Source organism: Carcharhinus amblyrhynchos, chromosome 19 (assembly GCF_965287045.1).
Source record: "Carcharhinus amblyrhynchos chromosome 19, sCarAmb.v2.hapA, whole genome shotgun sequence".
NCBI classification, from domain to species: Eukaryota; Metazoa; Chordata; class Chondrichthyes; order Carcharhiniformes; family Carcharhinidae; genus Carcharhinus; species Carcharhinus amblyrhynchos.
Genome location: NC_137342.1, coordinates 646,719 through 660,413, shown reverse-complemented (window position 1 = coordinate 660,413; position 13,695 = coordinate 646,719). Strand labels below are relative to the sequence as shown.

At 46.1% G+C, this 13,695-nt stretch overlaps 1 protein-coding gene across 1 annotated transcript in view; it reads right to left on the bottom strand.

Annotated features, from left to right (window-relative positions):
- The window catches only part of LOC145355253 (mitochondrial 10-formyltetrahydrofolate dehydrogenase-like), a 120,685-nt gene that overhangs the window by 53,532 nt on the left and 53,458 nt on the right, over positions 1 to 13,695 (bottom strand). The window contains exon 8 of the mRNA XM_080207122.1: positions 11,086 to 11,211. Coding sequence (XP_080063248.1) covers positions 11,086 to 11,211 — 126 coding nt within the window. The remainder of the gene's footprint in view (positions 1 to 11,085; positions 11,212 to 13,695) is intronic.

The window sequence follows — 13,695 nt, the reverse complement described above, 5'->3', positions numbered from 1 at the left end:
TTAAATTCCATCTGCCATCTATCTGCCCAATATACCAACCTATCTATATCCTGCTGTGTCACCTGACAGTCCTCCACTACAACCACCTTATTCTTTCTGCACCTATCCAAAATGCCTCTGCAAATACCTTCCTCCACTGACCTCGGGCTGTTGGGTGGCCTATAGTATACCCCTAGCATCGTAATCTCTCCCTTTTTATTCCTCAACTCCACCCACAGCGACTCAATCCCTAACTCCTCCATATTGTCCTCCCTCTGCACTGCTGTGATGTGCTCCTTTACTAACAACACCACCCCACCACCTCTCTTCAACCCTCCTTTGTCACACCTAAAACACTTATACCCAGGAACATTCAGCTGCCAATCCTGCCCTTCACATAACCACATCTCCGACACTGCCACCACATCTAACTTCCTCACAAACATCAAGGCCCTAAGCTCATCTGTCTTACCCGTCACACTCCTCGCATTGAAACAGACGCAGTCCAACCCACCAGTGCCTCTCAGAACCTCCTTCTCCCTGATAATTTTCCTTTCACCCAAACCTACCCTATCACCCAACTCCCTCCCGACCCCAGTGTCTACTGAGCTATCAGTCACATCCCCACCCCCCCTCCCTATTAGTTTAAACCCTGGCTAAACACTCCAGCTAACCTCCCTGCTCCTGCTCCTGCTCCTATTTCTTATGTTCTTATGTTCTTATTGTAGTTCAGGTGTAAGCTGTCTAGAACATAGAAGACAGAAACTACAGCACAAACAGGCCCTTCGTCCACAAGTTGTGCCGATGATATCCCTACCTACTAGGCTTACCTATAGCCCTCAATCCTATTAAGTCCCATGTACTCATCCAGAAGTCTCTTAAAAGACCCTATCGAATTTGCCTCCACCACTGACGGCAGCCGATCCCACTCACCCACTACTCTCTGAGTGAAAAACTTCCCCCTGATATCTCCTCTGTACCTACTCCCCAGCACTTCAAACCTTTGTCCTCTCATAGCAACCATTTCAATCCTGGGAAAAAGCCTCTGAGAATCCACCGATCTATACCTCTCAACATCTTATACAATTTCTGTCAGGTCATCTCTCCTTTGTCTCTTCAAGGAGAAAAGACCGAGCTCCCTCAGCCTATCCTCATAAGGCATGCCACACAATCCAGGCAACATCTTTATAAATCTCCTCTGGACCCTTTCATAGCTTCCACATCCCTCCTGTAATGAGGCGACCAGAACTGAGCACAGTACTCCAAGAGGGGTCTGGCTGGGGTCTTATAAAGCTGCAGCATTATCTGCCAACTCCTAAACTCAATCCCTCTATTGACGAAGGCCAGTACACCATATGCCTTCTTAACCACATCCTCTACTTGCGAGGCCGATTTAAGAGTCCAATGGACCCAGACCCCAAGGTCCTTCTGATCCTCTACACTGCTAAGAGTCTTACCCTTGATATTATGCTCCTTCATCCCATTGGACCTGCCAAAATGGACCACCACACATTTATCCGGGTTGAAGTCCATCTGCCACTTCTCCGCCCAGTCTTGCATCCTATCTATGTCACACTGCAACTTCAGACATCCCTCCAAACTATCCACAACACCACCAACCTTTGTGTTGTCAGCAAACTTACCAACTCATCCCTCCATTTCCTCATCCAGGTCACTTATGAAAATTATAAACAGCAAGGGTCCCAGAACAGATCCCTGGGGCACTCCACTGGTGACCGACCTCCATGCAGAAAAAGACCCACCTACAACCACTCTCTGCCTTCTGCGGGCAAGATGTGGATATGCCGGTGTTGGACCTGACGAAGGGACTAACCCCGAAAGCTAGTGAGTGTACTATCAAATAAATCGGTTGGACTTAAACCTGGTGTTGTCAGACTTTTTTCTGCGGGCAAGCCAGTTCTGGATCCACAAGGCAACAGCGCCTTGGATCCCATGCCCTCTCACTTTCTCAAGAAGTTTTGCACCTTATCTAACGCCTTGCTGAAGTCCATGTAAAGCACATCTACCTCTCTTCCTTCGTCAATGTATTTAGTCACATTTTCAAAGAACTCAACCAGGCTCGTAAGGTACGACCTGCCTTTGACAAAGCCGTGCTGACTACTACTGAGCATACTAAACTTCTCAAAATGTTCATAAATCCTGTCCCTCAGGATCTTCTCCATCAACTTACCAACCACTGAGGTTTGACTCATCGGTCGGTAATTTCCTGGGCTATTCTTATTCCCTTTCTTAAATATAGGAACCACATCCGCAATCCTCCAATCCTCCAGAACCTCTCCCGTCTCCATCGATGACACAAAGATCGTCATCAGAGGTTCTGCAATCTCTTCCCTGCCTTCCACAGTAACGTGGGGTACATCCTATCCGGTTCCAGCGACTTACCTATCTTGATGCTATTCAGAATTTCCAACATATCCTTTTTCTTAATGTCCACATACTCAAACATTTCAGTGAGCCGCAAGCCTGCAGTACAACCACCCAGATCTTTTCCCACCGTGAATACCGAGGTAAAGTATTCATTAAGCACCTCTGCTATTTCTACCGATTCTGTAGAAACTTTCCCAACTTCACATTTTATAGCTCCTATTCCTTCACATCTCATCCTTTTACTATTCACATATTTGTGGAACACCTTAGGGTTCTCCTTAATCTTACCTGCCAAGGCCTTCTCATGACCCCTTCTGGCTCTCCTAATTTCCTTCTTAAATTCTTTCCTACAAGCCGTATACTCCTCTAGATCCCTAACATCTCCTAGCTCTCAGAACCTTTTGTACGCTTCACTTTTCTTTTTGACTAGGTTCATTACAACTTTTGTGCACCACGGTTCCTGTAACCTATCAAAATCTCCGTCTCATCGGAATGTTGTCGTGCAGAGCTCCAGACAAACATTCCTTGAAAATCTGCCACCTTATTTCAGTACTTTTTCCCGAGAATACCTCCTTCCAATTTACTCATCTAATTTCTTGCCTGATGGCTTCATATTTTCCCTTACTCCAGATAAACACTTTCCTAACTTGCCTGATCCTATCTCTTTCCAATGCTAGTATAAAGGAGATAGAGTTATGATCACTATCCCTAAGATGTTCTCCCACTGAGAGATCTGACACCTGTCCAGGTTCATTAGCCAGTACCAGATCAAGTACAGCTTCTCTTCTTGTAGGCTTATCCACATACTGTGTCAGGAAACTCGGTGACTAGCACTGCTAGCTGTGCAGATACATGGATTTGGGCCTGTGTCTGTGGGAATTTGTGCATTCTCCCTGTGGATGCGTGGGTTTCCTCCGGGCGCTCCGGTTTCCTCCCACACCCCAAAGATGTGCTCTTAGGCTGATTGGTTTTACCAAATTGACACTATTCTCCCCTGAATCTGGCTAAGTCAGGGGTTCTATTCGTAGACACGCAGGGTAGAATAGGTGTAGGATGATGAGGCGGCGCGGGCTTGTTGGGCCGAAGGGCCTGTTTCCCGTGCTGGGTTGTTCTTTGTTTGTTTTTGAAACCCTCCTGAACACACCTAACAAACTCCTCCCCATCCAAACCCCTTATCCTAGGGATATTCCAATTGATGTTTGGGAAATTAAAGTCTCCCATCATGACAACTCTGTTATTACTACATCTCTCCAGGGTCTGTTTCCCTATCTGCTCCTCAACATCCCTGTTACTATCTCTCTCTCTTGTACAGGTCCCACCTGTCCCAGAAGAGGTCCCAATGATCTAGATAGAAATCTGAAACCTATGTTCCTATGGCACTTCACAGACTGGATGATTCTAGGAGTTGTGAAGACGTGGACCTTATGAAGCATCACATGGGAGGAGAGAGATAATAAGGTTAAGGGAGTGAATTACAGAGCTTAGGGCCAAGGCGGTTGAAGGTGTGGTATCAATGGGCAAATGAAGTGGTGATGAACAAGATGTCAAATTCAAAGAAACTATGGGTGGGAATTTCTGGCCGTGCTCACCTGAAAACCGGAAAATCCCGCAACAGGTCAACGGACCTTTGCGTGGTCCATCCCCCATCCTCTAAGATTCGCCTGGTGGGCAGGACATGGAGAGAGGGATTTTAGGGCTGGAAGAAGATACAGAGAGATACGGCCATTGAGAGATCAAATCAAGAGGATGACATTTTTAAAATTGGAGATATTGGTCGATCAGGACCCATGGTAAATCAGTGAACAGACAAGTGACAGGTAACTGAGACTTTGTGAGATTTAGGATACAGATGGCAGAGTTTAAGATGAGATCATGTTTATGGGGATGAAGATGAATACTGGCCAGGAATCCAGTCTGAAACTAGAAATTTCTGCAACACGTGAGCTGAGACAGCAGATGATGTTATGGAAATGTAGGGAGATGGGCTTGCTGATGGAAAGCTGGAATTAGAAAATCTCAGGGTTAAATAGGGTGCCACAAAGAACAAAGAACAATACAGCACAAGAAACAAGCCCTTCGGCCCTCCAAGCCTGCGCCACTCATGCTTCCAACTAGACTATTCATTTGTATCCCTCCATTCCCAGTCCGCTCACGCTGCTATTCAGGTAAGTCTTAAACGATACCAGCATGTCCGCTTCTACCACCTTGCTTGGCAGTGCATTCCAGGTCCCCATCCCCCTCTGTGTAAAATACATCCCTCTGACATCTGAGTTAAACTTCGCCCCCCTCACCTTGAACCTGTGACCCCTTGTGTTTGTCACCTCTGACCTGGAAAAAAGTTTCCCACTGTTCACCCTATCTATGCCTTTCATAATTTTATACACCTCTATTAGGTCACCCCTCAACCCCTGTCTTTCCAGGGAGAACATTGTTCTCTGGAGCAGTGTACTGGTGGCTGGTGAGTGTAATCTGTGAGTGTACTGTGTTTTTTTTTAAATTGCATTGCTGGGTTGTGGGGGTTTTTTTTCCCTTTGTGCTTTCCATAGAGGGTCCTAGGTGCAAGGGCTGTTGGGAAGGGAGTGAGGGAGTATAAAAACAAGGCCACAGTAGATAGCAGGCAGTGGAGTGAGGTGGGTGCTGAGTGAATACTGCAAGGGCTTTGGCAAGGCAGGGTTAGGCAAAGTGAGTTATTGGTCAAGTTTTTCAAAGTGTGTCCATAGGTCTGAGGGTAGGCAAATGGCAGGGACCATGGGGAGATGTGTCAGCTGTGTAAGGTGCAATATGTGGGAGTTCTTGGAGACACAGCATCTCCAGAGAGTCCACATCTGCACCAAATGTCTGGAGTTGCAACGTTTGAGGGCCTGGGTTAGGCAACTGGAGCTGAGGCTGGAGGATTTATTTTTAGTGAGGGGAAAATGAGGCATTAATGAATAGGAACCAGATTCAGGAGGGGACCTCAGAGTCAAGGAGGGGGGAATGGGTGGGTTACAGTTAGGGAGGGGAAAAAGAAGAGTAATGTTCCAAAGGCTACCCCAGGGGTAGTCTCTCAAGATAGCAGGGGTAAGGCACCAACTGAGGTGGAAAGGGCATGAGGGGAAGAGGAAAATGCCTCAGAGGGAAGGAAGGGGGCTGGATGTGAGATAGTGGTGGGGGATGGGAGGGTTAGAGGAATTGCTAGGTGGTTCTGTGGGCAAAAGCGGGAGTCCAGGATGGTGGTCTGCCTTCCTGGAGCTGGGGTACAGGATGTGTCGGAGAGGGTAGAGGGAATCTTGAAGGGCCAAGGGACCCAGGTGGATGTAATTATACATGTAGGAGAGAAGGACGTAGGAAGGAAGAGTAGGGGGGAAATACGTACGCAGTTCAGAGAGTTGGGAGCCAGGCTGAAGTGTAGGGCCTCCAGGGTGGTGATCTCTGGGCTGCTGCCAGTGCCCAGCAATAGCAGGGATAAGAATAATGAGATCCTGCAGCTGAATGCATGGCTAAGGGATTGGTGCAGGACAGAGGGTTTTAGTTTTGTTGACCATTGGGAAGTCTTTGCAAAGGAAGGGCACTTGTATAAGAGGGATAGGGAACACTTAAATGGGAAGGGGACACATATTTTAGCTGGGAGGTTGGCTGGAGTGTTTAGGCAGGGTTTAAACTAGTATGGAGGGGGGGTGGGGAGGAGAGAGACAGAGTGAGTTGGAGGTCGGGGAAGTCTAGTTGATAGGGAAATCCCCCAGGAGAAGGAGGATCTGAGAGGGCCTGAGGGTTTTAGGTGCATCTGTTTTAATGCGAGGAGTGTGATGGGAAAGTTGGATGAATTTAGGGTCTTGATGTTCGTGAGGAATTTAGATGTGGTGGCAGTGACAGAGATGTGGTTAAAGGAGGGGCAGGACTGGCAGCTAAATGTTCCAGGGTATAAGTGTTTTAGGTGTGACAGGGGAGGGTTGAAAAGAGGAGGGGGAGTGGCACTCTTAGTTAGGGAGCAGATCACAGCAGTGCAGAGGGAGGATAACATGGAGGGGTTGGACATTGAGTCTTTGTGGGTGGAGTTGAGGAATAGGAAGGGGGCCATTACTATGCTAGGAGTGTACTATAGGCCACCTGATAGCCTGCGGGCAGTGGAAGAGGGTATATGTAGGGACATTTTGGATAAGTGTAGGAAGAATAGGGTTGTTGTACTGGGAGATTTTAATCTCCCTGGGGTGGATTGGAAGGTGCCTAGAGCTGGGGGTTCTGATGGGGAGGAATTCGTAAGATGTGTATTGGAAGGATCCTTGCAACAGTATGTAGATAGCCTGACTAGAGAGGGGGCGATACTTGATTTAGTTCTGGGAAATGAGCCAGGTCAGGTGGTTGAGGTTGCAGTAGGCGAACATGTGGCTAATAGTGACCACAACTCTGTCTACTTTAGGATACGAATGGAAAAAGATGAGAGCTGTCCTAAGGGGGGGGTGCTAAATTGGGGGAAGGCTAGATACAGCCAGATTAGGCAGGAGCTTAGGGATACAGACTGGGATAGGCTGTTGGAAGGCAAGACCACGTTAGGCATGTGGGAGTCTTTCAAGGGAAAACTGCAAAGGGTGCAGGAAAGGCATATGCCAGTTAGGAGAAAGGATGGGAAAGGTAGTATTAGGGAACCGTGGATTACTAGAGATATAGAAGACCTGGTTAGGAAGAAACGAGAGGCGTATGCCAGGTCTAAGCAGCTGGGAACGGAGAGAGCGTTGGAGGAATACAGAGTAGGAGGGAACTCAAACGGGGAGTTAGGAGAGCAAAGGGGGGCATGAGATGGCTTTGGCAGGTAGGGTTAAGGAGAATCCAAAGGCGTTTTACTCCTATCTTAAGAACAAAAGGGTGGCTAGGGGTAAAATCGGTCCTCTCAGGGACAGACGTGGGGAATTGTGCTTAGAGGCAGAGGGAATGGGGGAGATCCTGAATGAATAGTTTGCGTCGGTATTCACGAAGGAGAGGGGCTTGATGTCTAGTACGGTCATTGAGGGAGCGGTAGACTGATTGAAAGATCTATTGATTATGAGGGAAAAAGTGTTAGGGCTTTTAGAGGGCATTAAGACCGATAAATCTCTGGGGCCCGATTGCATTTATCCTAGGCTGCATAGAAAGGCGAGGGATGAGATTGCTGGGCCTCTGACACGAATCTTTGTCTCTTCTTTGGACACAGGTGAGGTCCCAGAGGACTGGAGGATAGCGAACGTGGTACCATTGTTTAAAAAGGGTAGGAGGGATAGCCTGGGTAACTATAGGCCAGTGAGCTTAACGTCAGTGGTAGGTAAGTTGATGGAGAGGATTCTTAGGGATAGGATGTATGCGCACTTAGAGCGTTGCGATCTGATTAAGGATACGCAGCATAGCTTTGTCAAGGGGAAGTCTTGCCTTACGTATCTGGTAGAATGCTATGAGGAGGTGACAAAAACGGTTGACGAAGGACGAGCCGTTGATGTCGTCTATATGGATTTCAGTAAGGCGTTTGACAAAGTCCCTCATGGTAGGTTGGTACAGAAGATTAAAGCTCATGGGATACATGGCCAGGTATCTAGATGGGTAGAGAACTGGCTTGCAAAGAGGAGTCAGAGTAGTTGTGGAGGGGTCTTTTTCTAGCTGGAGGTCTGTCACTAGTGGTGTGCCACAGGGCTCAGTACTGGGACCTCTTTTTGTAGTGTACATAAATGATTTGCAAGAGGGAGTACGTGGTGTGATCAGCAAATTTGCTGATGACACCAAGATGGCTGGATTGGCAGGCAGTGAGGAGCAGTGTCTGGCAATACAGTGGGATATTTTCTAGGCTAGTTGATTGGGCAGATACATGGTAAATGGAGTTTAATCTGGATAAATGTGAGGTGATGCATTTTGGCCAGAATAATGTAGGGGGGGAGTTATATGATAAAGGGTAAGCCCATAAGGAGTATAGAGTCGCAGCGAGACCTGGGGGTGCAAGTGCACAAGTCTTTGAAGGTGGCAGTGCAAGTGGAGAGTGTGATGAAGAAAGCCTATGGTATGTTAGCCTTTATAGGAAGGGGTATAGAATATAAGAGCTGGAGTCTAATGTTGCAGTTGTACAGAACGTTGGTTAGGCCGCATTTAGAGTACTGCATCCAGTTCTGGTCGCCTTACTACCGGAAGGACGTGGAGACTCTGGAGAGTGCAGAGGAGGTTTACCAGGACGTTGCCTGGTATGGAAGGACTGGGGTATGAGGAAAGATTGAAGAAATTGGGGCTCTTTTCCCTTGAAAGACGCCGACTGAGGGGGGGATCTAATAAAGGTATATAAGATTATGAAGGGTATAGATAGAGTAAACAGAAGTAAGCTATTTCCTGTGATAGTCACGTAGGACAAGGGGCCATGGACTTAAGGTGATGGGGGAGAGGTACAACACGGATATTAGAGGGAGGTTTTTCACACAGAGGGTAGTGGGGGTATGGAATGCTCTGCCAAGTAAGGTGGTGGAAGCAAACACGCTAGAGTCCTTTCAGAGTAACTTAGACAAGCACATGACTGAGTTGGAGATGGGTGGATATAGGAGAACCTTTAAGGGTCATTAGCATTGGGGTGTCACTAGAAATGTAAATGGGTATAGTATGATAATAATGTTTTTCTCTTTTCATTCACAGGTTTTAAGTCGGTCCACCTCGTGTCCAACGAGGGGCATACATGCGATGGGTCGTACTGGGGCTGCTCTTGGTTGTTCGAGATTGGCCTAGTGCTTCATGTCGTTAGTGTGTGCCTAAACTGGACAAGACGACAGCTCAGTGACTATCGCTGATTGCTGTGCAGACACGTGGATTTGGGCCGGTGTCTGTGGGAGTTTGCGCATTCTCCCCGTGCTTGCGTGGGTTTTCTCCGGGGGCTCCTGTTTCCTCCCGCACCCCAAAGATGTGCTGTTAGGCTGATTGGCAGGAATAAATTGTCCCTAAATCAGTTTTCCCTCAATCTGGATGGCCATAAAACATTAGATAGGGGTCATGGGTAGACAGGTGGTGTTGAGATGGCAGCGTGGGCTCGTTGGGCCGAAGGGCCTGTTTCCCAGGCTGATTTTGTTCTTTGTTCTTTGTTAACAACCCCAGTTTACCCAATCTCTGCTCATAGCTAAGACCCTCCATACCAGGCAACATCCTGGTAGACCTTTTCTGTACTCTCTCCAAAGTCTCCACGTCCTTCTGGTAGTGTGGCGACCAGATCTGGATGCAGTATTCCAAATGTGGCCTAACCAACGTTCTATATCGCTGCAACATCATACGCCAACTTTTAGACTCTGTGCCCCGTTCTATAAAGGCAAGCATGCCATATGCCTTCTTCACTACCTTCTCCACCTGCATTGCCACCTTTAAGGATCTGTGATCTGCACACCCAGGTCCCTCTGTGCGTCTATACTCCTGATGGTTCTGCCATTTATTGTATAGCTCCCCCCTACATTAGTTCTACCAAAATGCATCACTTCGCATTTATTCGGATTAAATTCCATCTGCTATTTCTCTGTCCAATTTTCCAGCCTATTCATATCTTGCTGTATTCTCTGACAGTGTTCATCGCTATCCGCAAGTCCAGCCATCTTTGTGTCATCCGCAATCTGTTTCAATTTCAAACTGTGGCCAGGGAGAAGGAAGGGAATAGCAGTTTGGGAACAGGGTTTGTGGTGGGAACGAAACACAATGGTTTCAGTCTTTGTCCCTCTAACTGAAGTGAATTTCTGCTCATCCAGTATGGTCAAATAGTCTGACAATGGAGTGAGGGAGCAGTGAGACACAACTGGATGTCTTCAGCATAATTCTAATCTGACTCCATGTCAAGGCTCTTGAAACACAAATATGTGGTGTGAACATCCAGAGCTGCAGTGCAGTATCATTCACACAGCATTGTAAATCTGATTTACACAAATAACATTGCAGAGTTAAATTGAAGGTTGTTAAAGTACCCTCAAATTGCCCTGAGTTCATACTGAAACTGCTCTCGATCAACAGGAGAAAGTAAGTATTGTTTCTACTATCCTCTGCTGCAACTGATATAGAAGCTGAGGATTGTCAAGGAAACTCTTATTCAGCTGCTGCATTCTTTAAAGATTAAACAGCAATGATTGGCAGCATTTTGCAAAGGAAAGGAAACGTTAGAAGGAAAAATAGGATGAACACAAGGACATGCAGCCCAAAGACACCTGCTGTCAAGTTTACCTACTTACATTCTGAATAACCTGGAAATCTTTGTTCCAATTATCTAGATTACCAAATAACCCCATTCATTTATCAAAACCGACAATTAAATACTTGATAATGAGACTGTCTGTTTGGATTGCTGCTGCAATCCTCTAATATCCATAAACAACAATGAGGCCAATGAGGGAGAAATGGTGGCGAGGATACTGGGACAGCACCTGCTCATTTCAAATTAATGTTTTGTTAATTCATAATTAGCTCAACTATGCTGAATCCAACCCTAGCCCAGTTCACTTCAACCACCTCCCTGCCCATCAGTAACTATTTTGATTTTCTCTCATATCTTAAACATCATTAAGATGACATGATAGTGAACAGCTCACAGGATATAATGTCTGAGCCTTACCCTTATAATGGACTAGCAATCCATTATAAATGAATAATATTTCAGATTAAATAAAGCCATCATTAGGATTTAGAACAAAAAAGGGCAGAGAACAAATATCGACAGTGAAAACAATAAGAATACAATAAAAAGTCTCCCGTTTGTGCTACAGAACGTGGCCCTACCCTTATATCCTCAGCAACTTTTTTCTCTTCTTCAGTCAGTTCTACTGCGACGCTGTCATCAGCAGAGAAGTATTTGGAAGCAGGAATCATTTTCCCATCTTCAAACTGAAGGTTCCGAACAACTAGCTGCAAAAAACAACAAACATCACTAAGCTGAGATAGAAGGTATAAGCACAGTAAGAAATCTCTCAATACCAGATTGAAGTCCAACAGGTTTATTTGGTAGCACAAGCTTTCAGAGTGTTGCTCCTTCTTCAGATGAGTGACACAGTGAGACTTCTCACTGTGCTTACCCCAGTCCAACACCAGCATCTCCACATCATATAAGGTGTAGACATGGCATCAAAATATCAAATAACTGTGGTAACTTGAGATCACAGGCAAGGTGGTCAAATGCATTGTTTAAACTTCTTTATATAAAAAACCCGAAGTTCAATAGTAAGAGTAAATCAGCAATAATAGTAATAACTATGAAAATAGGAGCACTAGTAACAGGTCTTTCTCACAGCAGGCTGAAAACCTGCACATACTCAGATTGCCAGAAGAACAATTAGATTGGAGAAAGGCTTATAAGAACACTGTGCTCAAAACAACAGTGTGGAAAAGCTCCATAACTTTCTGTATTCACTGCCATTCAACAATACCAAATGAAAGGGTTCCAGGTCCAATCCAACACCAGTGCAGCATTAATAATGCAAACACCAATTAAGAAGAATTTAAAATTCAGTCTCAGATTTGGAGCCAGAAGGTTGGATTTACAAAGATGGCCCAGTGTGATAGCTTGATCTTGGGTTTGGACATAGCTTGGCACAACATTGAGGGCCAAAGACCCTCTACTGTGCCGTACTGGATTGGTTTAGATTAGTGGGTTAGTGTTTTTTTTTAAAAGCTGGTCGGCGCAACATCGTGGGCCAAAGGGCCTGTTCTGCGCTGTAATGTTCTATGTTCTATGTTTCTAGTTGAGTATGCAGTGCCGAGCAGTCATTCTGCATCAATCCTTTGACATTGGATTGTGTTCAATGTTCAGACTCAGCAGTGGGTGTGAGACACTGTGACAATGACTTAAGAATGGATTGTAGGTGTGATACGCTGTGACACTGTGTGCAGAATGGACAGTGAGTATGGTACGGTGTGACACTATGCACAATGGACAGTGAGTGTGATAAACTTTGACAATGACTGTGCAGAATGGTCAGTGGGTGTGATACACTGTGCAGAACAGACAGTGGGTGTGATACACTGTGACACTGTGCAGAATGGACAGTGGGTGTGATAGATTGCGGTACTGACTGTGCAGGATGGGCAATGGGTGTGATAGATTGTGATAATGATTGTGCAGAATGGATAGTGGGTATGATACACCATGACACTGTGCAGAATGGACAGTGGGTGTGATAGATTGTGATACTGATTGTGCAGAATGGACAGTGGGTGTGATACATTGTGACACTGCGCAAAATGGACAGTGGGTGTGATACATTGTGACACTGTGCAGAATGGACAGTGGGTGTGATACATTGTGACACTGCGCAGAATGGACAGTGCGTATGATACTTTGTGACACTGTGCAGAATGGACAATGGGTGTGATACTGACTGAAGAATGGACAGTGGATATGACACCGTGACACTGTGCAGAATGGACAGTGGGTGTGATACACTGGAAACTGACTGTGCAGAATGGACAGTGGGTGTGATACACTGGAAGCTGTACAGAATGGCAGTGGTTATGATAACTGTGACAATGACTGTTAAAAATGGACTGTGGGTGTGATACAATGTGACAGTGATTGTGCAGGATGGACAATGGTTGTGATACAACATGACACTGACTGCAGAGTGTACAGTGGGTGTGATACACTGACTGACTGCAGAATAGACAGTGGGTGTGATACACTGTGACACTGACTGTGCAGAATAGACAGTGTGTGCGATACACTGTGATACTGACTGTGCAGAATGGACAGTGTGTGCGATACACTGTGATACTGACTGTGCAGAATAGACTGTGGGTGTGATACACTGTGACACTGACTGTGCAGAATAGACTGGGTGTGATACACTGTGACACTGACTGTGCAGAATAGACTGTGGGTGTGATACACTGTGACACTGACTGCAGAATAGACTGTGGGTGTGATACACTGTGACACTGACTGCAGAATAGACAGTGGGTGCCTTGCCTTTATAGAACGGGGCACAGAGTCTAAAAGTTGGCGTATGATGTTGCAGCGATATAGAACGTTGGTTAGGCCACATTTGGAATACTGCATCCAGATCTGGTCGCCACACTACCAGAAGTGGGTGTGATACAATGTGACACTGCAGAATGGACAGTAGGTGTGATACACTGTGACACTGCAGAATGATGTGGATGTGCCGGCATTGGACTGGGGTAAACACAGTAAAAAGTCTGACAACACCAGATTTATTTGATGGTACACTCACTAGCTTTCTAGTGCAGAATGGACAGTGGGTGTGATACACTCTGACACTGACTGTGCAGAATGAACAGTGAGTGTGATATACTGTGACATGACGGTGCAAAATAGGTGGTGGGCATGAATTACCACAGACAAAGGAAAGGAAAACAAACAAAATACTTTTATTT